At 36.6% G+C, this 26,923-nt stretch overlaps 1 protein-coding gene across 2 annotated transcripts in view; it reads right to left on the reverse strand.

Moving 5' to 3' along the window:
• The window catches only part of ATAD2B (ATPase family AAA domain containing 2B), a 157,698-nt gene that overhangs the window by 15,257 nt on the left and 115,518 nt on the right, over positions 1–26,923 (reverse strand). The window contains exons 20-23 of one of the 2 annotated variants that reach the window (XM_032391456.1): positions 23,315–23,450; positions 20,972–21,153; positions 16,962–17,121; positions 2,576–2,698 (exon numbers count right to left, since the gene is read on the reverse strand). In XM_032391456.1, coding sequence (XP_032247347.1) covers positions 2,576–2,698; positions 16,962–17,121; positions 20,972–21,153; positions 23,315–23,450 — 601 coding nt within the window. Of the gene's footprint in view, positions 1–2,575; positions 2,699–16,961; positions 17,122–20,956; positions 21,154–23,314; positions 23,451–26,923 lie in introns of both variants that reach the window. The other variant, XM_032391455.1, reaches the window with a different exon arrangement.

Here is a 26,923-nt window from a genome sequence, read left to right on the forward strand (position 1 = left end):
TTTAATTTGCAAAGCCACATATTCTTATGACTGTAAGACAATGAAAATATTTTGTCTAAAAGTTATTATTTCTGCCATCTTAGAATTTGTAAGTGTTTGTTGGGTCATTAAACCCCATTCACATGAACTGTTTTCGTCTGGTATTAGCTGCCTGTCACACCACACTGCAGTAAGTTTGGTTTTCCTACATTGATCTTCCTAAGAGTAACCACTCCATCTCAATTTCCTTCACTAGACTTGTTTCTTCTATGTGGTCGTTAAATACTGATGTTTCTCAGGGTTGTCTCTGGAATCCCTTTTCTTCTCACTCTGATCTATACCTTCTACCATAAAGTATCATTCAAGCCTTCAGCTTCTATCACCATTACATAATAATTCCCAAATCCATGTTTAGCCCAAGCATCTCCTAAGCTTCTGACCCACATATCCAACTGCCTATTTGGTATCTCCAACTGGGTATCATAAAGATGGGTCAAATTAAAGCTAACTAGTTTATCTTTCCCCACCAAAAAACCTGTTCATCCCTATATCTACAGAGATATTCCCTCCCTATCTCTACTGGTAGTATCAGCATCTACTAAGTCATTAAATCAGTAATATGGGCAGCCAATTTTGACTCTTCCTTTCCTTCACAATGGCCTCCAACCCTGCCCCAATTTACAATGATTCTGTATCTATTCCCACTTCATATTAATTAAAACTCTGCACAACTCCCAACAGCATTTTCCCCCAAAAGCTTTAATGAGGTACAACTTACATAACAAAAAAATCACTCATTTTAAGCATACAATTAAATGATTTTTAGTGAAGTTACAGAGCTATGCAATCACCACAGCAGCCCAATTTTAGGTAACTAACCCAAGCCACCACGAATCTACCTTTTGTCTCCATAGATTTGTCTTTTGTGAATGTTTCATATAAACGGAATCACACAACAGGTGGTCTTTTGTGACTGAATTCTTTCACTCAGGATAGTGTTCTTGAAGTTCATCTATGTTGTACCATGTATCAGTAATTTGTTCCTTTTTATGGCTGAGCATATGCCATTGTATGATATACCATTTTGCTTACACATTCACCAGTTGATGGACATTTGCATTGTTTCCAGTTTTTAGTTGTTATGAACAGTCTTTTATACGGGCATATGTTTTCATTTCTCTTGGGCTGTTTCCAGGAGTAGCATCACGGGTCATATGGTAAATGTTATGCTTAATTTTTTAGAAACTGCCAAACTGTTTTCCAAACTGGCTCCGACAGTTTTTTGACTGGTCTCTCATCCTCCTATCCTGACACATTGAGACCTTACTATTTCCTGCTGCCAAAGCAATTTACCAATTCGTTCCACAGCTTAAAATATTTCAATGACTCATACTGACTATGGCAATGGTTCTCAAACTTTAGTGTACAAAAAAAAAACACTTGAATAGTTTGTTAAAGTAAAGATTTCTCAGCCTTACTACTCTCAAAGAATCTAATTCACTCAGTCTAATAAGCTGATGTGGGTATTAGGCACACACACTTTGAAAAATACTGACCTACAGGATAAAGTCTTAAGCTCCTTAGCATTGGCATTGATCAGTTCAAATATTTATAGGACAGAGTTCTAGGGCCTGCAGTAGAGCTATGAATAAGCCATTCACAACACTTACATTCCAAATAAGGAAGGGAGGCCCCCCCAAAAAAAGACAAAATGCCATGCTATGGTGACCAGAGCCTATATTAGATTAGGTGACCAGGGAGGACCTTAGGAAATAGAAAAAAAGCTTCTTAATTTCAATGTCCTGGACTCAGCTCGCCTCTTGAGCTCTATTTCCCACCATTCCGTACAGCTTCAGCAATACCAGTTTGTTGTTCTTCAAATATACCATGTTATTTCATATCTCTGTGCCTTTACACATGCTATTATCTGCTGTGCTTACAAATACCTCTTCCTCCTCTGTCACTGCCTCCCTTCTTCTGTTCCACTAGAGACAACACTCCTATATTCATTCCCTAAACTCTAGGCAAAATGCTGGGATCCCTACAAGGAGGTCTCTCCTCTGTGCCTTAAACATGTTTCAACCAACTCATATACTTCAACTGTACTTGATTTGTTTTACAATTCTGTCTGTCTCTTACTAAGTGAGTTCTTCAAGGACAGGCTTATACACTGAATGAACAAACCACATTTGCTAATTCTATTAATTTTATATTTATAAAACTACACATAAATGTCAATAGGGAAAACAAAAACAGTATTCCTAAAAACTTTTAAAAAGTAAATCCTCTACAGATATGAAAGCCTATAAACCCTTTAAGAATCAATATTTAACAGATATTCTCCTGCAAAAAAAAAAAAAAAATTCACTGAAAAGAACTTTCTGTAATTTGTATTGCTGCACTTACTAAAACTTTCACAGAAAGTAAAATTTTAAAATATCTTTGAGAATTTACATGACACGTTAGTATCAGAAATACATAAAGTCTGTGCCTCAAAGTAGATTATTTTCATAATGCCAGCAACCCTAAAGAAATGTCATTTAGTAACACTCAGTGATTCTTGGTCTTCAGGAGCAAATTCATTTCTATAACTTACCTCTTTTTATTCTTGCTTCCTTAATTTCTTCACAGAGTTTATTAAATTCTGGATCCAATTCCGCTGCAATGATGGCATGTGCAGTGTCCTTCAGGGTACAAGCCCTGTGCCTAATTATTTTATCTGTTAAAAAAGTTGGAAATAAGTATTTTTTTAAAAAGTTGGTATACTTTACTATATAGATAAATGAAATAACATTAACAAAGGGCATCTTAAAAAGAGAAAGAAAAGAACACAAACATTTAAATAAAATTGTAAAAAGCATTTCCAGGTGAGAAACAAGCTCATTTAAATGATGAGTAAAAAATAAATATAATAAGCCACTTAGTCACCTTGATAATACTCTGAGAACTGTATTTTTTAGAACTTCAAAGTACAGGTGACCCTTGCACAACACATGGGGTTAGGGGTGCCAACTCCCCACACAGTCAAAAACCCGTATTTGACTGCCTCCCAAAATTTACTAGTAATAGCCTAATGCTGACCAGAAGTCTTACAGATAACATAAATAGTCCATTAACACATATTTTGTATGTTAAATGTATCATATACTGTATTCTTACAATACAGGTTGAGAAATGAAAATGTTAAGAAAATCATAAGAGAAATTATATTTAAGGTACTGTACTGCATTTACTGAAAAAAAAAAAAATCCATGTATAAGTGGACTTAGGTAGTTCAAACCCGTGTGGTTCAGGGTCAATTGTACTAAGTCTATTTAACAACTCATTATCTCAAAGATACAAAGCTTTATTTTCTGTTTTAAAAAAAACAAAAATGTATGATTTTCAATAAAAATTTTAAGAGATTCAGAGGACATTCACCATATGCCCAGCACCAGAGTTGCCATAGATGAATACTGAGAATCAGAAAATCTTACATAATTTTCTCCGTAAGTGAAAACTGGTCAAAACTGTGAAGAATATAATATATCCTAGTAACAGTGACCTATTAAAAAATTATAACAGAAACAAAAAAAATACAGCAAGACACTCTAAGCTAAAGACTGCAAGATAGTATATAAATTGTAGGTAAATCCAGGAAAGAAATACACACACCAGTCTAGGTAAACTATACCTGACACTTGCACTAAGTCTCTGCTTTACACTAATTCAGAAGCTCTCATTCATGAACAACACAACATAAAAAGTACTCCCGAGAGCTATGCAACTCTGAAATATTAAAAGTCAAGTAAAGGAGCATGTGGGTGGCTCAATCAGGTAAACATCCAACTCTTAATTTCGTCCCCGTGTCAGGCTCGCACTCAGCAGGGAGTCTGCTTGTCCCTCTCCCTCTGCCCCCCACATTCTTTCTCTCTAAAACAAATAAATAAAATCTTTAAAAAAAATAAAATAAAAGTAAATATATCAAGGTCACTTATTTTACAAAGTATCAAGAACTAAAACCCCAAGTCTCAAAGTAACATCTGCTTTTTCAACCCTAGTAAAGGCAAATGTATAGACAGACATTTTATTCATAACTTTTCTTATTAGGAAGCCATAATAGTTCATTGTGGAAATCTTACAAAAACATGCAGCACTCAAAAGGCAACACTGGTATATTTCCTTCCAACACATTTTCTCTAAACATTCATTCAATAAATATTGGCAACTGTACCAGGACCTGAGCCAGGTGATAGCTACATGGTAGTGAACAAGAGAGGTCTCCACTTTAGTGAGAGAGGAGAGTAAATTGAACAAGGGTGGGGGTGGGGGTGAGGGTGAGGGTGGTGATGGTGAAAAGGAGAAGATTACAGACTATCAAGGATAATTCTCCAGCTTCCTGCATGAAAAATGGGAAAATGGAAGTAATACTTACAAAGATGCAAAAAACTAGAGAATAAATAGAGAGGGAAAGAGAAAAAAGTCAAAAATTATGTTTATTTTGATACGTGTTATTAAAAAATAAATATCCAAAAGGAGGTATCATGAAGATATGGAGATAAATGAATATAGGTCTCAAGAATCTATGACCAAAAAACCACAACAACTGTATAATCTGAATTTATTATTTAACATTCTGTACTTCCCTAAGTCTTAAAAAAAAAAAAAGACCTATTATGGTATAGAAGAGATAATTAAACTGTACATATTTAAAGTATACATTTGATCACACCAAAAATAATAAAATACCTAGAAATAAACTAGAATAAAATACAGAGGAATAAACTTAACCAAAGAAGTGAAAGACCTGTACTCTGGAAAATATAAAACACTGGTGAAAGAAACTGAAAGTGATACAAACAGATGGAAAGATACTACATGTTCATGGATTGGAAGAATTAATATTGTTAAAACGTACACACTACTCAAAGCAATCTGCAGATTCAATGCAATTCCTATCAAAATAACAACATTTTTCATAAAACTAGAACAAATAATACTATAATGTATATGGAATCACAAAAGACCCCAAGGAGCCAAAGCAATCTTTGAGAAAGGAAACAAAACTGGAGGTACACAATTCCAAATTTCAAGATGTACTACAAAGCTCTAAGAATCAAAACAGTATGGTACTGGTTCAAAAAAAGGCACACAGATCAAGAGAACGTAATAGAAAGCCCAGAAATAAACCCACGCTTATATGGGCAATTCATCTATGACAAAAGACACAACAATATACATGGGGAAAAGACAGTCTCTTCAACAAATGGTGTTGGGAAAACTGGACAGCCACATGCACAAGAATGGAATTGGAGCCCTTTCTTGTATCATACACAAAAATAAACTCAAAATGCATTAAAGACTTAAGTGTGAGACCTGAAAGCATAAAATTCCTAGAACACAGACAGTAATTTCCCTGACATCAGCCTTAGCAACATTTTTCTAGATAAGTCTCCTCAGGCAAGGGAAACAAAAGCAAAGTTAAGCTACTGAGACTACACCGAAATAGACCATTTACTTTCACTGTGATTTATGTGATTATTAGTAAGGCTGCTATTTATTTTTCACTTGTCCCATATGTTCTTTGTTCCCTTCTTTTTTTTCTTACTTCTTTTGGATGTGTACTATTTATGATCCCATTTTATCTCCTTGTTGGTTCATTAGCTCTATTTGCCGCACTATTGCTAGCCCTCTGTGAGCTCCAAGGAATACTTCCTTTCTCTGGTCTCAGACAGTTTCCTCACATGTATACACCAATCAGTGTTCAGCTCAAAACTGGAGGAGGATCTTCTGCAGATCTCCAGAGTGCTCTCTCTGTGCAGCTTTCTTTCTGCCCTGAGAACTCTACCTACTTTGACTTCCTTACGTTCCCAGCTCTGTCTCTGTAATTCAGGTAGACTTCCAGGCTCTGCCTGGGCTCTTCCTTCCTGTACCACAGTCTGGAAACTCTCCAGGCAACTACAGTTCTCATCTTTTGGGGAACACTATCCTTCATTTCCTGATATCCAATGTCGTCAAAATTGTTTTTTCATACATTTTGTTCAGTTTTTTTTTTTCATTGTTTCAGGCGGGAGGGAAATTCAGTTCCTTTTATTCCACCATAGCCAAAACCAGAAGTCTCCTGATAACTTTCAAATATCCTTTGAGAACCAAAGCATAACGCTGTGTAAATATCCAAAGTAGGATGTACCTTAATTTTTCAAAATTATTGCTCTACTGTTAGAAGTTTTAAGTTGCTCCAAATTTTAGCTACTACACATAAAAACCTACAATAAACATCCTTAGAAGTAGCTGTACTTTCAGGTGATAATATGTGGTGCATGTGACACCACAATTTTCTGCCACTGGCTTTCTACCTCAGCTTGAAAAAAGCTAAGAAAGAGGTGAGGTTAAATATAAAGCCATGTATCTGATACATAATCACTCTAAAATACCTCAATGGTCTTTCTTTTTAAATATATGCCTCCTGCCCATATTCCATTCCCAATTAAATGGGAAATGAATGAATGAAAGCATGAATGAATTCCATAAAAATTTCCCATTGGTGGGCACCTGGGTGGCTCAGTTGGTTAATCATCTGCCCTTGGCTCAGCTCATGATCTCAGGGTCCTGGGATTGAGGCCCACATCAGGCTCCCTGCTTGGCGGGAGGCCTGCTTCTCCCTCTGCCTACAGCTCCCCCTGCTTGTGCTCTTTCTGTCAAATAAATAAATAAAATCTTTAAAAAAAAAAAATTCCCATTGGTCTGAAGGATAAGGAATTTATTCTGAAGAGCATCTGCATTTGATGAGAAAAGAGTATTTTTCATGTGCCATCATTATAAGTATTTTTAATCATTCTTAGCTTAGAATTGTGTCTATGTTTATACACAGCAAAGAATCATAAGCTTATAGAACATTAAAACTAGAACAGATGTCATGTCTTCAAACTTCATCTTTTTTGAGAGGTAGGGGGGTAATCTTAGATCCTTACAAGCATGTGATGAAAATGAAAAATTACACATGTATACAATTTTGCATGTTGTTGTTCAGACTCTCTCATGGACATAAGACTTAAAATCCTTGTTTTAAAATGTAAGTTACATATTTACCACTTCTTTGTCTTACTTTATGATCTTAAGATTCTCAAAATCCATGTAATATGAAAGTAACATAAGCACAGCAAAAAAACACACACACTGGCTTTGAGGACAGAACTCAATCCACTCAGTTGTGCCATATAACATTCGTGGGTTTGCACACAAAGTACATAATCTCTGAGCCCCAACCCCCTTAACATCTATAAGATAAAGGTATGACCACCTACATTTGCCTTTAGTAAAAAGTAATGATTATTGGGGCAAATTGATGAGAATCTATAAAATTAACAGCATCACTACTTTTCTTAACACCCAAAATACAAATAATCCTGTCAAGAAATGGGCAGAAGACATGAACAGCCATTTCTCCAATGAAGACATACAATGGGCCAACAGACACAAGAAAAAATGCTCAACATCACTCGGCATCAGAGAAATACAAATCAACACCACAATGAGATACCACCTCACACCAGTCCGAATGGCTAAAATTAACAAGTCAGGAAACAACAGATGTTGGCAAGGATGCGGAGAAAGGAAACCCTCTTACACTGTTGGTGGGAATGGCAAGCTGGTGCAGCCACTCTGGAAAACAGTATGGAGGTTCCTCAAAAAGTTAAAAATAGAACTACTCTACAACCCAGCAACTGCACTACTAGGTATTTATCCAAAGGATACAAACAGTGATTTGAAGGGGTACACCCCAATGCTTATAGCAGCAATGTCCACAATAGCCAAACTTTGGAAAAAGCCCAGATGTCCATCAACAGATGAATGGATAAAGAAGATGTGATATCTATATAGATATATAGATATATATATTATACATATATATGAATGGCAGAATATTACTCAGCCACCAAAAAGAAAAGAAAGAAAAAGAAAAGAAAAGAAATCTTAACATTCCACTATGGATGGAACTAGAGGGTATTATGCTAAGCAAAGTAAGTCAATCAAAGAAAGACAATTATCATATTACTTCACTCATATGTGAACTTTAAGAGACAAAACAGAGGAGCGTGGGGGAAGGGAGGGAAAAATAAAATAAGATTAAATCAGAGAAGGAGACAAACCATAAGAAACTCTTAACTATAGGAAACAAACTGAGGTTGTTAAAGGGGAGGTGGGCAGGGGGATGGGGTAACTGTGTGATCAGCATTAATGAAGGCACTTGATATAATGAGCACTGGGTGTTACATGCAACTGATGAATCACTAAACTCTACCTCTGAAACTAATAATATACCATATGTTAATTAATTGAATTTAAATAAAATAAAATTTTAAAAAAGAATCACTACTTCTATGAAAGTAGTAACTATTATCAGAGTATCAGTGTATCTTTTGTATTATGGCAAACAGAAGTGTATTAGCTGGTTTTTTTTCAATAAAATTATTAAAAAAGATAAACATTTTAAGAAAAACTAATTTTTTATGGGATGATTTTTCATCTTAAATTATTTCATAAAAAAGAAATTTCATGTATTTACTGGCTCATATCTGCATTATGTTATCATGTCTCCATTTTATAATTTCTATCTAATCTGAAACTCCTTCAGTTAGTACCTAACAAGAGAACAATTGATGAAATTTACTCACTAGCCACATTTATTAAGAACATGCTCCATACAGATACCTGTACAGATCCTGCTCCCAATCAGCTTAGAGTCGAAAACAAGAGATAAGGATATGTAAACAAGTAACTACTTCAGGGCAAGGGGGCGGGGGGTGGAGAGGTAGGTAAAAAGTGTCTCAGAAAAGTTACATAGTGCTATGATTCCAAGATGAAGGGATTACTTATAACTGTAAGGACATCCAAAAAAAAAAAAAACTTTCATGAATGTAGCATTTAATATTCCTTGAAGGGTAAGTAGATTTTAAAAGATATAGGTAGTTTTAAAAACAATGTACTCTATGTAACTTATACCTCAATAAAACTGGTTTACAAAGAAAAAAATGTACACAATCCCAGGAGGGGCAATACATTTAACAAAGGTACCCTAAGTTCCAACAGTAAGACTGGACCTAAATTGAGAACAGGGACCTAAATTTCCTAGGGGAGGATTCCTCCTAGGCTTCTCTCTCTTCTCTTTCTTTTCTACACACCGATAACTCCAACCATGTTTCTTTTTTTTTTTTTTAAAGATTTTATTTATTTATTTGACAGAGAGAGAGACACAGCGAGAGAGGGAACACAAGCAGGGGGAGTGGGAGAGGGAGAAGCAGGCTTCCTGCGGAGCAGGGAGCCCGATGCGGGGCTTGATCCCAGGACCCTGGAATCATGACCTGAGCCGAAGGCAGACGCTTAACGACTGAGCCACCTAGGCGCCCCTCCAACCATGTTTCTTGCCCAAATGTCTCCCCATCTCCAGAACCATATGTACAACTACTACTCTGTAGTATCTTTTATCTGGGTGAACCAAAAGTTAACTCATACTAACACGTCCAAAATTAAATACAGCATACTGCACATAAACCTGTTCCTCCACTGATTTCTTTCTCATATTCCTTAACCACTCAGACCACAAACTGAGGAGTCATTCTAGATTTCTGTCAGTCACATCTAATAGATCCTTCACTAAGCCCTCTATGTTCAAGCCCTCCACTAGTTCAATCTCTGCTGCCACTGCAACTAAATTTTAATTGGTCTTCTAACCTCCATCTCTGCACTCCCATGACCTCTACCCCAAAACTGATCCTGCCTGCAATACTATACTCTTAAATGCAAATCAAATTGTATCACTTTCTGTCTCAAAACCATCTAATGGCTCCCTAGTTTTTCTTTTTTTTTTTTTTTTTTTTTAAAGATTTTATTTATTTATTTGAGAGAGAGAATGAAACAGAGAGAGCTTGAGAGGGTCAGAGGGAGAAGCAGACTCCCTGCCGAGCAGGGAGCCCGATGTGGGACTCGATCCCGGGACTCCAGGATCATGACCTGAGCCGAAGGCAGTGGCTTAACCAACTGAGCCACCCAGGCGCCCCTCCCTAGTTTTTCTAAGTGTAGAAAAGTAACTCTGAAGTCCTTACCCAGGATCAAAAGAAGATAGGGAACTTCCTAAGACATTTATTTATCTGCAGGACTCTCTACTACATAGGCTTTAGGCATCTTCCAGGCCAGAGCTGTACATTTCCAGCACTTACCACAATTTATCCGTAACAGAATATGTCATACATGGATGCTCAGTAAATGGAGACTTGGTGATTAGGGGAGTAGATTCATTTCCCACCACTCTTCCACTCTATTCTCCAGCCACATTCACTTTCTTTTTATAATTTTGTACACTACTTCTCTCAGCCTGGAAGGAATGCCCTTCCTACTCTTATTCATTTCTAGATAGTGTCTTCTCCTCTGTGCTCTACTCACACTGTGTACATATTTATAACAGAGACCTTATAAAACTGCATTATTGGAAAACAGTATGGAGGTTCCTCAAGAAGTTGAAAATAGAGCTACCATACGATCCAGCAATTGCACTACTGGGTATTTACCCCAAAGATACAAATGTAGGGCGAAGGGGTACGTGCACCCCGGTGTTTATAGCAGCAATGTCCACAATAGCCAAACTATGGAAAGAGCCAAGATGTCCATCGACAGATGAATGGATAAAGAAGATGTGGTGAGGGGCGCCTGGGTGGCTCAGTCGTTAAGCGTCTGCCTTCGGCTCAGGTCATGATGCCAGAGTCCTGGGATCGAGCCCCGCATCGGGCTCCCTGCTCAGCAGGAAGCCTGCTTCTCCCTCTCCCACTCCCCTTGCTTGTGTTCCCTCTCTCGCTGTGTCTCTCTCTGTCAAATAAATAAATAAAAATCTTTAAAAAAATTTAAAAAAAAGAAGATGTGGTGAGTGTGTGTGTGTGTGTGTGTGTGTGTATAGCAAACTGGTGCAAAACAGTGTGTGTGTGTGTGTGTGTACACACACACACACACACACACACACACACACACACATAATGGAATATTATGCAGCCATCAAAAGGAATGAAATCTTGCCATTTCCAATGACGTGGATGGAACTGGAGGGTATTATGCTGAGTGAAATAAGTCAATCAGAGAAAGACATGTATCATATGACCTCACTGATACGAGGAATTCTTAATCTCAGGACACACACTGAGGGTTGCTGGAGTGGAGGGGGGTGGGAGGGATGGGGTGGCTGGGTGATGGACATTGGGGAGGGTATGTGCTATGGTGAGCACTGTGAATTGTGTAAGACTGTTGAATCACAGACCTGTACCTCTGAAATAAATAATACATTATATGTTAAAAAAAAAATGATAGCAGGAAGGGAAGCATGAAGGGGGGGAAATTGGAGGAGGAGGCGAACCATGAGAGACGATGGACTCTGAGAAACAAACTGAGGGGACGGGGGTGGGGGGATGGGTTAGCCTGGTGATGGGTATTAAAGAGGGCATGTACTGCATGGAGCACTGGGTGTTATACGCAAACAATGAATCATGGAACACTACATCAAAAACTAATGATGTAATGTATGGTGATTAACATAATAATAAAAAATAAATTAATTAAAATTAAATAAAATAAATAAATCACGGGAATAAAAAGTATAGCATGGGGAATACAGTCAATAACATTGTAATAACTTTGTATGGTGACAGACAGTAACTACATTTATCATGGTGAGCACTGAGTAATGCATATAATTGTTAAATCACTATGTTGTACAACCTGAAACAAATATTATATGTCAACTACACTTCAATATAAAAATAATCAAGTAAGAAAAAAAAACTGCATTATAATCATCTGTGGTTGCTTCAAGACAAAAGTCCTAACTGCCACCTCTATGCTATCTCTATACCTTAATAACCTATTATCATTGCAGGGGCCCCTGGGTGGCTCAGTCGGTTAAGCATCCGACCCTTGATTTTGGCTCAGGTCATGATCTCAGGGTCCTGGGATTAAGCCCCACATTGGGCTCCATGCCCGGGGCAGGGGGTGGGGAGGAAGGGGGGAGTCTGCTTGAGGACTTCTCTCCCTCTCCCTCTGTCCCTTCCCTGCTCATGCTTGCTCTCTCTCTCAAATAAATAAATCTTTAAAAAAATAAAGTACAGCCTTTAAAGAGGTAATTGAGGTAAAATAAGGTTGTATGAATAGGCCCTAATCTGATCTGTGTCCTTATAAGAAGAGGAAATTTGGATAAGGACACCACGGGTGTGTGCACATAGAGAAATGACCACATGAGGGCATAGCAAGAAGGTAGCCATCTGAAAACCAAAGACTCAAGAAAAACCAAACCTGCTGACACTTTCATTTTGGACTTATAGCCTCCAGAACTGTAAGAAAATTAACTGGTTTTTTTTTGTTTTTTTTTTTAAGATTTTATTTGACAGAGAGAGACACAGCGAGAGAGGAAACACAAGCAGGGGGGTGGGAGAGGGAGAAGCAGGCTTCCCGCTGAGCAGGGAGCCCGATGTGGGGCTCGATCCCAGGACCCTGAGACCATGACCTGAGCCAAAGGCAGACGCTTAATGACTGACCCACCCAGGCACCCTTAATTGCTGTTCTTTAAGCCACTTTTAGTCTATAGCATTTTGTTATGGAAGGTCTAGCAAACTAATACCATAACACACAGCGTAATGTCTGCCACACAGTAAGTATTCAACATGCATTACATCTGAGTATCTCTACCGCAAGAGGCAAGGGCTGTCACAGTCATCTCTGTATTCTAAGCACCCAGCTCAGTAACTAGACATGGTACTCATAAATACTTACAGAAAATAAGAATGGGTTTGGCTGAAGCACAGCCTGCAGAGGGCTCCGAAAGCTAGGGTGAAGCTCTGAGCTTCATTCCTAAGCAAACTGGTGCAAAACAGAAGATTTTGAGAAGACTACAAGACTAGGGCTGAACTTTCAGTAACATTAGCTCAATAATGGTATGTCCGTGAATGAGACTGAAGGCTAGGAAACGCGATGTACTACAAGACAAAGAATGGGGAATGGTTAAACATATATAGATCTATAAGATAATAATTAGGGTCAAATATCTGATACTAGTTACATTTAGAACTACAAGTTAAAATCCTTCCGGCAAACATATTTAATTTCTGTCCACATCATCCTCAAGAGAGAGAATCTGGGTAAACGTTTAGGCAACATATATAGCTTTCAAAACACTGGCTTTTGTCTTCTATGTATATGCTAGTTTTTTTCCCAATGGCCAAGGGTTCTGCAAAACAGAACACTGTAAGCTTCCAAATACTCATGGGAGCTTGTAAAAGTAATACAACACTCATGTAATTTCCACTTGCTACACAACAGACCCTGAGGTGGTTTTCCTAATACATAACAAGTGGTTCTGCTGCTAAGAAAAAAAACAAGCCTCTTAACTTAAAGATATGAAATAATCTGAACAGAGCCAAAATCATGCTTTTGAATTGTATCACACTCTTTGCATTTAAAACAGTGAAGAAAGAAAGTTATAAGTGTACCATGTCAACTCTGTGAGATAGAGCCATATTCTTTGATTATACAACTGCATCAGATAGGAAAAGCTTATTATGCACCAGAAACCATGGTTTCTTTCTCAAAAGTAGTATTATTTCAATGTGGTTATAATTAAGTAACATAGGGGGAAAAATCTGGATTGACCTCAACTGGCTTTCTCTAACCATTCAAATTTATTTTTCACTATCAGTCCCTAGACTTTTTCCAAAATAGGATTAAATTTTATTTTTTTAAAGATTTTATTTATTTATTTGAGAGAGAGAGACACAGTGAGAGAGGGAACACAAGCAGGGGGAGTGGGAGAGGGAGAAGCAGGCTTCCCGCGGAGCAGGGAACGCAGAGCAGGGAGCCCGATGCGGGGCTCGATCCCAGGACCCTGGGATCATGACCTGAGCCGAAGGCAGACGCTTAACGACTGAGCCACCCAGGCGCCCCAAAATAGGATTAAATTTTAAATGTGGTGCAGGGAATTTAATACACAGGTACCCACTAAGCAACCACTTTATGAAAAATTAAAGCACAATTTAAATAAACTAATGATGATAACAAAAATAAAAATATGAACTACTAACCTCTATGGAACACTTACCATGTCTCAGGCACTATGCTAAGGGCTTAACATATTTATATTGAACCATATGAAAGTGGTAGTTTTGTAAGATTTAATCTAATACATTTTCTCATTTAACCCATACAACCACCCCAATGAGAAGAATACTTCAATTATCCCTGTTTTGCAGATAAGGATACTAAAATTTAAAGGACTAAACTCAAATCATGTTAATGAACTAGGTAATAGCAGAACTGGGACTAACACTTAGGTATAAATCCAAAGCCCAAGCTCTTATTACCTCCTACAGTTCCAGCTACCTCTGTGTCTTGAAAACTAAGACAGAGTGTAGGCACTCAAGTGCTTTCATACTTTGGTCAAGGCCACTATACACACCTATGCAGACTGCACCCTCACCAAGGGCCCCAGCAAGGGCCCCAGCAAGGATATCAAATCAAGCTGATATGCAGCCCATTCTTCACTACCCAAACTGTGGTACTGTTGCTGGATGCCATCTACACAGAAGAAGATTCTCTCACCCACATAAAATTGTTATATTGGCAAACAACAGCCCTGATGCTGCTGGTAAAAGAAAATTGTGAGAAAAATTTAACACTACAGATTAAAAGCCTTAAAAGAGATATATATATATTCCTTGATTCAGAAATTTCACTTTAAGAAATTCATTCTAAGGAAATAGTTAAGGATGTACATAAAATTTATGCTACAAAGATACTCATCAGTGTTATAATACAGGAAAAAACCAAAAAATGTCATAGAAATATGTTAACTCATAAACTTTTCACAATATTCTACATGAATGACAAAGTTCACAAAAATTATGCTCTCATCTTAGTAAAAATATTATGCATGTCTGTATTCCATATACAATACATCCGTGTATGTGAGAAAGAAAGAACACAAGGTAATGGAATTACAAGTTACTTTAATTATCTTCTTTGTTTTTAATCTCTAGAATTTTCCTGTATGTTGTATAGGAATAAAAAGTCAAAATGAAAGCAAAATAAAATAAGTAGTCAAAATGAAGCTAAAGAAACAAAAACTAACAAGAACCAAATGTCCTAATACAAAGCTTAAGAACAGCTATGTAAAATGTTATTCTGCCTCTAAACTTGGAATTAGAATATATGACATGTGGTCTAAATTTAGATGAGAAACACCTAATTTCATGTGAAAGTGAGAAATCCAGGTCATTCTAACAAGCGGCCTAAGAACTACTGACCATGAATACAGAAACAAAGCAGAAACTGTATTCTAACTACCTTGAGATAACTGAAACTTAAATCAATGTTTAAGAAGTAAAAAGCATCTTACTTGTCTATCACCTGTTGAAGAAACAAAATCCTCAGCAGAGTGAGAGAGAATAAGAGCCCCTGTCAGCTGGAAACTGGCCAGGCACTATCAGCTGGCCTTGGTGTACTCATATTAAACACAAACAATTTTAAGAACACATCAGAAAAGGCCACTCTGTGACCATGATGAATCAAGATAAAAACAAGAGTACTCCATTATCATATCTAAACATAGACAAAAGCATGAACATTGTCCTAGCCACAAAAATAACCAAGTATAATCCTATCTTGGATAATATGAATGACTGCTTTTTTTTTTTATGTTAGTCACCATACATTACATTATTAGTTTTTGATGTAGTGTTCCATGACTCATTGTTTGCCTATAACATCCAGTGCTCCATTCAATACGTGCCCTCCTTAATACCCATCACCGGGCTAACCCATCCCCCCCACCCCCTCCCCTCTAAAACCCTCAGTTTGTTTCTCAGAGTCCATAGTCTCTCATGGTTCGTCTCCCCCTCCAATTTCCCCTCCTTCATTTTTCTCTTCCTAACTATCTTCTTTTTTTTTTAACATATAATGTATTGTTTCAGAGGTACAGGTCTGCGATTCATCTGACTGCTTCTTCTTTACCCATCCCAGTTTTAGCCTCACGAAATTACCCCCACTTCCTAAGAGCATCCAATCTACTGCAATGCCCTACTTTCTTAAATCCTCTCCAAAATCCTTAGCACAAGCTCAAATCCTATGTGGTTCCATATAATATATATTCTTCCTTGTTACACTGAATCAGTCAATTCATCTTGTTTTAACTACAGATATGTTCCTAGAGGTCCTCCCTGAGCACTCAAAGAGCTGGGACTAGAGATTTGAGTACAGGGTGGGATTAGGAATAAAACAATAAAGTAATATTAAAAATACCCACAATCTACAGAATACATACTGTCTACCTAAAGGGGTCTTTTAGGGCGCCTGAGTGGCTCAGTCAGTTAAGTGGCTGCCTTCGGCTCAGGTCATGATCCCAGGGTCCTGGGATAGAGTCCCACAGAGGGCTCCCTGCTCAGTGGAGAGTCTACTTCTCCCTCTACATCTCCCCCCTGCTCTCTCTCTCTCTCTCAAATAATTAATAAAATCTTAAAAAAAAAAAAAATCAAATAAATAAATAAAAAAATGGGTCTTTTACTATATAAACTTATCCTATAATGAGTTCCCACCAATTTGGAATCCCCAGTGTTTATCAGCACTGGTGATGTTGACTAAACAAATTTCACATTAAATTCTCAATTACTCAGCTTTCTACCCTACCTGAACAAAATAAGAATCTAAGTACAAAAAGTAAAAACTAAACCTTAAACAGAATACCGAAATATAAAATCCTCCAATTTAAATCCTTTATTTAATTCAAATTCATAATTAAATATTTAAAAATAATTAAATTTAATATTTAAGTATGAGTTTCTCATCAAGAAGTTTCTAAATACAATAATATGTCTTTAAAACTAATTTATCTACCTGAAACATGGGCATGCTTTAGTATTTAAACTTTCAACTATCTTCTCATTGATCACCAAAGTGAATCTTGCCCAGTGCATCCTTACCTCCTGGGTCCTTATCTGGATTGTACTCTAGAGCATTGCTACAGATGAGGTCAATATCTTTCAGAAAATCCTTAGCAGTCAGGTAATTATGCTTATCAATTTTAGTTATTACTGTTGATAAATCCATTGGTTCCTTGATTACTTCAAGATAATCTGAAACCTAAAACAAAGAGGATATTTTAATGAAAATTACTTCTGCTATTTCATATGATCTACTCATAAAAACACAAAACCATATAGTTATTTAAAAATTAAATCTAGGTATCTTAAAAATAATTACAAATAAGGATAAAATTGTAGAACAATTTATGCTACTAAAGTTACTACTTTGAAGTCATACTTTCCATGAAAAGCTTCGGTTTCAAGTCATATCTAAATCAACTCTGAATTGTTTCTCATTTGAAATATAAAACCAATTTTGTCAGTTTTTTCCCCAAAACTTTTGGATATACCTGAGAAGAGAATGTATTGGTAAAAGCATCCAATAAGTATCAATAAATGTTACTTCAAGAAATTTTTCTGAAGGAAATTAAGAAACATAGATTTTTCATATTATTAAAGAAGTTATCTGGTAAATCTCTTTAATATCTTTAAACAAAAAAAAAAAATTTCTTTCTCGTTTCCAGGGTGAATCATTTCATGGAAAGTGTTTTCTGCTCCTTTGGAGTCATTACAAACATTTTGAGTCAATTATATAACAAAAATAAGTATTGCCTTCATGACTAGTAAAAGATTTGCTTGGACTTCGCTAATTATAAACAAATTTGCAAGCAAATGTTCTCTATGTGCCGACTTTCTGGGAGATAACCCAAAATAGGAGCTAGTAAGTCAGGATTTGCCCACTGTTTTTTATCATTTGACCACTAAGAAAGCTCTACCAATCTATCTATTGCCTCCCCCAATGCAAATCTCAAATCGAGTAATCAGGTCTGATATAAAGGCAGTCTTAGAAACATCTAATTAGTCCAGGACCAAATTCTGGAGCTAGGATAATTTCTGCTCTATGAAACTAAAGGTTACTTAAAAAAACATTGCGCGCGTGCGCGCGTACGTGCGCACACACACACACACACACACAATTTTATGTATGTTTATAAATTTTTAGGTAACTGTGTGGGCATGTTATAATTTACTTTTTAACTTGTAAGAGCCGAAAACCTCCTTATAGGGGAGGTAGTGAAGCTATAATGAACAAACAATAGCTCAGAAGATATGAGCTGGATTCTTGGCTCTGGCATTTGGAATGCCTTGTGTACATATGGAAACTGTTTAACTGCAAAGCACTATAAAAATTTATATTACTGGGGTGCCTAGGTGGCTCAGTCGGTTAAGCATCTGCTTCTCCCTCTCCCTCTGCCCCGCTCCTCCACTCATGCTTGCTGTCTCTCTCACTCTCTATCAAATAAATAAAATATTTTTAAAAAATTCGTACTACTAAAGATTATAAAACTTTTGCCCCAACATTTAATTTTAAATTCAATGTTTATTTTCTAAACTTGTTTTCGCTGAAGTCGGCTTTGGAATTCCATAAAGCTTTTAGACATTTCAAATTCATTATCTGAATATAAATTTTTATGTTTTAGGTTATTTAAAGGTTATCTTGTGGGGCGCCTGGATGGCTCAGTTGGTTACTAAGCGTCTGCCTTCGGCTTGGGTCATGATCCCAGGGTCCTGCCTCAGCCTCCGCCTCCAGCTCCCTGCTCAGTGGGGAGTCTGCGTCTCCCTTTCCTTTTACCCCTCCCCCCACACCACCCCACTGCCCCTTGTGCTCTCTCTCTTAAATAAAATTTTTTTAAAAAAATAATTTAATATTTTTTTATTAAAATAAAAAATGACTTGGGTGGTTCAGTCATTAAGCATCTGCCTTCGGCTCAGGTCATGATCCCAGGGTCCTGGGATCGAGCCCCGCATTGGGCTCCTTGCTCAGCGGGAAGCCTGCTTCCCCCTCTCCCACTCCCCCTGCTTGTGTTCCCTCTCTCACTGTGTCTCTCTCTGTCAAATAAATGAATAAAATCTTTAAAAATAAATAAATAGATAGATAGATATAGATTTTATCTTGTTTTCCTCTCATGCTTCACAGAGACCTCTATGTTTTCAGCTTTAAGAGCAAAGAACCAGTAGTAGAATGAACGAAAGAAAGAATAAAAGAGAAAATAAGAAAATATAACCCTTGAATAAGTTTTATCTAACCAACACTTTCTATCCCCTTCCAATACCTTACCATCCTTTATAAAACTTTTACTCTACCACAGATGGCATTTGAAATCTGATCATCTCTTCTGTTTAGAATGAAAGAGAGTTCTCTGGGGGAAAGGCAATATTGGTTTACTCCCAGTATGAGAGGATGACTTGAGGTCAAGCCCTTATCAACTAAGTGACAGAGTCCCATACCCAATTTGAAATAAAAATATAAAAATAAACATCTAAAATAATCCTTAGGGGTGCCTGGGTGGCTCACTCATTAAGCATCTGCCTTCGGCTCAGGTCATGGTCCCAGGGTCCTGGGATCGAGCCCCACATCAGGCTCCCTGCTCAGCGGGAAGCCTGCTTCTCCCTCTCCCACTCCCCCTGCTTGTGCTCCTTCTCTCGCTATGTCTCTGTCAAAAAAATAATAAAATCTTAAAAAAATAAAATAAAATAATCTTTAAAGTGGGCTGATAGTTTTAAGATTATCTGATAACACAAAGAGGGAAAAAAATGTTCCACAAATGTAAAATGTTATGTATTAATTGCAAAAGCAAATTAGGCAATTCCTGTCATTTCAGTAGAAAAAGATTTAAGGTATAGCTGTGATTTAATGTAAGGAATGCAGGCTTTGAATTTCAAAAAACCTTTGAGTCTTGGCTATGTCACTTGCCTGCGAGCCTCAGTTTCCTTAGCTGTAACATAAGAATAATAATAATGACCTTGTGAAGTTGTTAGAAGGATCAAATGGATAAAACTATGTATTGTGGATAAATACAAATATACAAATAAAGTTATAGATATTCCCTTTACTCAAAAAAAAACAAACTAAAAACCAAAACAAAAAATGGGAAAATAGCTATTTTCAGAGGGAAAAAAAAATATAATGCTAGCTCATTCTTCCCAGTCATAGATGAGGTAATGATTCCAAAGGAATCTGCTCAGGTCCAAAAGTACAGATTTCACAACAAGGACGCAACATTAAACTATGAATAATTTCATAATTCAAATTAAAAAAAAAGATGAAGAAAAAACTTAAAACTAACAACACCAAAGCTGTTCAAACATGGAGTCTGAACTATAAGAAGGCCAGTAAAGACTATATTGTGTTCATCCACACACTATATTATCCCAGGATAAAAAAACAAAAACAAAAACAAAAAAAAATTTCATCAACACTATTATAGTAGATTCCAAATGGAAAATTTCTTTTCTTATCATCACAAACCATGCTCCCACAAGGACACAAAACAATACACATAAAAGTGAGAAATTTTCCACTGGGAGCAGAGAAAATCCTTGCAGGGAAAAACAATTTTAGCTGCATAGGATATGCTTAACTTCAAACAGCATCTTAGTCACGGGCATTTCCAAAATATGAAAGAAAAATTTCAGGGTTTTTTGCCACCTCTTTCACTAAGGTATACATAATTTGGAAAATGCCAAAAAATTAATTGGTCTTGATTGGTTAACACCAATATACTTTTTAAGAGCAAGATTTATCCTGGAATAAAAATAGTCTAGTATGGACATTTCACTAAAGTAACTTTTAATCCTCTTCTTAAACTGAAGAGTAAGAGATCACAAAGATCAATACTAATTAAGAAGACATACAAATTGGTCACTATTTTCATCCAAAAGTCACCAGATGTTTGCTGATGACATCAGTAGTTATCACATGGATTAAAATTTTACAGGCTAGGGGTAATATTCATCCATGCCTTTGCTTTTTTTCCTTCCAAAAAAAGATGTCAATATTTTTTTCTTTTAGCCAGTTCAACTTCACTGTTTGCACACTACTGAAACAAGACCTCTTCAATATCCACCGGTTTGCTGAAGATGTTAAAGCGTTTATCTGTGGCCAGCCTCTTGGTTACATCCCTGAGAAACAACCGCAACTCTCTTAAAGTATTTTCCTCCTGGTCCTCCATCCGATTTTTTTCTGATTCTGATAATTGACGAGGTGGAGAAGGTAGTGCAAGGGGAAGCACTTCCATAGCACAAAGACCTAAAGAAAATAGAAGAAAATGTTAAGATTCCAACATGGTAGAGCCAGGACCTCAATTACTTTTCTGTCATTCACTCAAAAAAGAATTCCAAATACATACAAACCACTTGCAAACCCAGCAAGTAAAAATTTGAACGGAAACCAACAGTATATTACAGAATAGATTTACTCCCTAAAACAACTCACAGTAGGACTCCTTTAAATGGCAAATGATATGATTTTAAATATTTGATTTTGAAATATGATTTACATACAACTTATGAGAAGTATTTCAAATCAACAAAAATACCTTTAGGTGAAGAACTGTATACTGATGTGCTGAAAGTCAATGTTGTTTAAAAACCTTCTCAAAATGGGGTGCCTTATATGCATGAAAGTAAAAGAGGCAAGTAACAATTCTTTGACCCTTCCCACTCCCAAAAGAGTTCTAATTTTAGACAAGTCTTCTACACTCATATTCTTAGTACAACATAGTAGGGGTAGTGAATGGTACGTACCTGTGTAGGGAGCAAAAAAAAATTACAAACTGGGGGCACCTGGGTGGCTCAGTCATTTACCTGTCTGACTCTTGATTTCAGCTTAGCTCATGATCTCAGGGTCACGAGATCAAGCCCTATGTGGGGCTCTGCACTGGGCATGGAACCTGCTCAAGATTCTCCCTCTCTCTCTTTCTGCCCTTCCCCACCCTCTCTCTCCCTCAAAAAAAAAAAAGGAACTAAAAAAAGAATCCCAAAGACATGGATAAGATGGAAAATCCAGTCTATAGTTATATAAAATCTATAATATTCACTATCTACCCTAAAACAAACAAAAAATCTTCTCAAAAAGTAAAGTATTAACTTTCCTAAACATATTATTCCCTAATTCCTTAAAAGATTTTCCCAGTATCACACTGAATTTCAGGATTAAAATTTTAAGGATTATGGCTGATTTCTAAATAGCCCCTAAGATGAAAAATGAAAAGTCAATAGAAGCAACTCAAAAATAAAAAGAATTATGTTAATCTTTAACATAGAAAATTCAATCTATGAGACTAAGATGTATCTGGGAGTATGCAAGATAAAATGAATCATTCTCATAATGAACTATTTTAAATACTGTTATTTAGATTAACAGGAGCAACAACCAATAATCAGAAGGTGTAACTGCCATATTTAATTTCCCAAGGTTTCTAGGGGGAAAAAAACCCCACAACTATAGCCATTTGATAGGTGCTCATTTTTGGAACTCTGAGAAAATGTGGAAAGGAGTCACTAAGGAACAATCAATTGACTGAAGTGTTGGATAATATAATCAATAAAAAACAGAAGTAGAATATGGAAAAGCAAGGACTTGCAAGGGGTGGAAATGTATTTAATATCCTACAAGAACCACATGAGAAACACAAAAGATAGAACGACGGGAAAGACACTTAAAAACTTGTAACAGGATTGCTATTTTCAAGAAGAGGCTGAAAGATTACAAAGAAGACCTTATCTTTTATACATCTTTAAGATTAGAAAGAGTGTCTTGAGTGACTTAGAATGCATTCCTCACTTAAGTCAGGGGGCTGAAATTTGAAATACTATGCTCTTAGGCCAAATCCAAGAAAATTCTAATGCTTAAAACAAAGTCATGATAGGTATCTTATGGTAGGCACTTGGAAACCTAACATAATAGGTGCTCAATAAATATGTGAAAAATAAATAAACCAGAAAAGGCAAACATTCTAATCAGCTCTTGACCCATCACACCTACCCTGACCCACAAAGTAATCAGCACACCACCTGGTGTTCTCACAACTATAGTTCAAGTCCTCTGTACTTAAATTGACTAAAACTGAACAGAACTGAAGACTTTTTGAGCCTCAGAATGTGAAATCTACCACAGCATCTGGATTGAAATGGTAAGAACACTTCATTAACAGTCACCTTTTAGTAAGGCCTTAACTATGAGGCGGTACCTCACAATCTCCTCAAGTCAGGTAAACACAATGACCACTCCATCTAAAGAGAAGTGTCCATCTAAAGAGAATGTGTCCATCTAAAGAGTAGAATCTAAAAAACTGACTTTACTTCCACAAGAAATGAATTTTTTAAAAAGTGACTCCAAGAAAGGGCATTTCTTAATTCCATTCCCCATTCCCTTCCCCCCATTTTCCTAAAGGCTTTAGGAACTTTACCAGTGTGTTTCCTCCGTGGTGGAGCCATTGATGCCTGGTTGAGAATCAATTCTTGGAAAAATTTTCTTCTGTCTTCTTCAATAGGCCTTTGAATATACAAGACCTCTTCATACTGTATTCTAAAGATACATTTAACCTACACACATACACATACACACAAAGACATTAAATATATAGAGAATTAAAAGCTTACTTATTATACCAAACTACAATTTCTTCAACTTCCAGTACCATTTTCAATTTTCATTCATGTGGGGTTAGGGTTAACCTCATCCTAAGGCTATGCTGTTGAGAGATTCAATCTCATGGACTAAACCATAATGGGAGAATGACCAGTTGCCGAAGTCATTAATAAATTATACTATACCCGGAAAAGTCTGCAAATAATAGCAGAAAGGATAATTGATTATAATAGTTAGATGGCAAACCTCAAAGGACTTCTTGCATAAGAGCTAGAAAGTAATTACCTAGAATCTACATTAGAGAGCTGGAAGGATGCTAACAACACTGCCTTCTTGTATGTTATTTCTGTGTACTTCCTATTCGGTGATTTCCTTTCCTGGGTTCTTCTCATACCAAGTCTATTCCACTGCATCTTCCGGCATCCCAGTTACACTGAAAATAAACTATACCTTCAGTTTCTTCCTAGAATGCTCCACAATGACACCACCTTCCACACAGAACTCCCAAGCAATATTAAGCCAGTCATTCTTACAACCCTCAGTTCCTTCCCACTGGTGACTACCTATCTCTCCATTGTTTACCTCCTCTATAGAGGCTTTGACCCCAGATGTCCCCCTTGCAAGATAGGCTGTTTAAATCCTCCACATCATCCACATTAATTCTACACACTTTAATTTTTATGTTTTCCTAGAAGGTCTATATTCCACTTCTAGACACCAAACTCCCTGAGAACAGAGACCATTCCTTATTCATCTGTTTTCCTATACCTACCACAGTGACTGGGACATACTAATGCGTAATTAGCATGGACTGAATGAGTAAAGTTTGCAATTTTCTTCCCCAGCCCAGATCAAAATGGAAAATGTAAATGAAGATGGGAAAAGGTCACTAATATGGAAAGAAGAACCAACTATGAGACAATGAGGAAACACTGGATCAAAATTCAAGACATTAGATCCTAGCCCAAATTTAGCCACACGTTTATAGTAAACTTTAGATAATTCATTCAATTTGTCATGTCTAACCACTTACTGAATTGAAGACTAAAAATTTCTAAATATTATTTCAATCAATCTTTAGAATAATGAAGTATATATAGGAGTCCTTCATTTTATACTTGAGAAAACTTAGACTTGGAAAGGTTTATGTAACTGACTTAAGGTCATAAAATAAGTAAAAAAAAAAAAAAAAAAAAAAACTAGATTATATAACCTCTAAAGGCCTTTTCCACCTCTAAAATTCTAACATAGAAAAGAAACAATCAATGAAAAGTAGAATTCAAAATCTGGATGGGGAACTATTTACCTCAACCCAAAGCCAAATCCTTTAAGAGTTTATAAAATTTCACCATGTGCCCTTCCAATATTTTCTTTGCAGACTACTTTCATGTAAAATTCCCTCCAACCCTTTGATCTATGCTTCACTGGTCCTTCTTCTTCTTCTTCTTCAGCCAAACAAATTTACCACTGAATGCCCCCTGTGTGCTAAATATAATGCCAAATACTGCCATTACAAACTTGAAGAAAATACAATTACTTCCTGCTGTCAAGGATCTTAAAAGTTTGACAAGAAAGCATTATGGTACCACACCAGAAGTGGTGTAACACTCGTAGAGAAACAGAAGAGACTCTGCAAGAGGTAGGGATGAAGAGGCATTAGATAAGATTTAGCTGAAATAGCTAACATTAACTGGGTCTTGAAAAATTAATAGAATTTGTTCAAAAGTAGCAAAACATTTAATCTCAGTTTTAAATATTCTTCCTTCTGATCATTTTTCAACATTGTGTTGAACTTTGTGAATACAAAAAACATACCAAGAGTAAGTCTGTAATAATACCCTGATACTCCTGCCAGGTTATTACCAACAGCTTAGAACCCATCACTTTATAAGTAGGCTACATTTTACTTTAAATTTACTCCTAGCTCTATCTTCTGACATTCCCAGCCTCAAATTTCATGAGGCAACTAGACAAGAAGCCTCATAAAACTCCCTGAAAGGAGTTTCACACTGGTTCACGGTGATCTCTATATGTGCTATCCACTCTTTCTTAACCCTGTTCTTAACTCTCCACTCAAGCCAATGCTTTCTGGGTGATGCTTTCTCTGACTTTCCCAGATACACTCAGGCATACCTTCTAATATCCCTCATTAAACTTTTTTTAAGTTCAATGATTTTTAGTAAATTAATTCAGTTGTACAACCATCACAAGTCAGTTTTAAAACATTTCCATTACCTCCAAAGATCTCCCTCATGTCCATCTGCCATCAATCCCTACTCATGCTCACACTCCCCACCCAACCACTGATTTACTGTCTCTAGAGATGTGCCTTTAGTAGAAATTGTGTATCGTGTAGTCTTTTTTTGTCTAGCTTCTCTCATTTAGCATAATATATTAAAGCTCATCCACGTTGTAGAATGTGTCAGTAGTTCATTCCATTTAATGCTGAACAGTATTTCACTGTGTGTATATAACAATGTTTGGTTTCACCAATCACCAGTGAATATTGAATAATGGGCTGTTTCCACTATTATGAATAATGGTAGCAGGAACATTTGCATTCAAGTCTTTGTGTGAACATATTTCTCTTCTGTAGTTACCTAGGAGTGGAAATGCTGAGTCATATCATAAGTTTATGACTAACATCTTAAGAACTGCCAATTTTTCAAAAAATGACTACATGCTTTATAATTCCACCACCAGTATATAAGGCCTTGAGTTTCTCTAACATCCTTTGCCGACACTCAATACTGTCTAGTGGTTGTGCCGTGGTATCCCATTCCTGAATGACTAATGATATTAAGTATCTTTTCTCATGCTTTATTAGCCTCAGAGAATATATACTCTTCAGTGAAATGTCTATTTAAATCTTAACTTGTAGTCTTTTTTACCTTAATTGTGGTAAAATAATCATAACATAAAATTTGCCATTTTTATCATTTTTAATTATACAGCCTGTAAAATTAAGTATATTCACATTGTTATGCAACCATCATACCATCTAACTACAGAACTTTTTCATCCTCCCCAAGTGAAATACTGTATCCAGTAAATACTAACTCCCCATACTCTCCCCCTTTCCCCAGCCCCTGACAATCACCATTCTACTTTCTATCTGTGTCAATCTGACTACTCTAGGAACTTTTTATTTTTATTTTTTTTTTAAAGATTTTATTTATATATCTGACAGAGAGAGACACAGTGAGAGAGGGAACACAGGGGGGAGTGGGAGAGGGAAAAGCAGGCTTCCCGCCAAGCAGGGAGCCTGATGTGGGCTCAATCCCAGGTCCGTGGGATCGTTACCTGAGCCGAAGGCAGAGGCTTAACCGACTGAGCCACCCAGGCGCCCCCTCTAGGAACTTTTTAAAAGAGGAATCATTTATTTGTCCTTTAGTGACAGGCCTATCTCACTTAGCATAATGTCTTC

The sequence above is a fragment of the Phoca vitulina genome, unplaced genomic scaffold, assembly GCF_004348235.1.
Source record: "Phoca vitulina isolate PV1807 unplaced genomic scaffold, GSC_HSeal_1.0 scaffold63, whole genome shotgun sequence".
Lineage (NCBI taxonomy): Eukaryota > Metazoa > Chordata > Mammalia > Carnivora > Phocidae > Phoca > Phoca vitulina.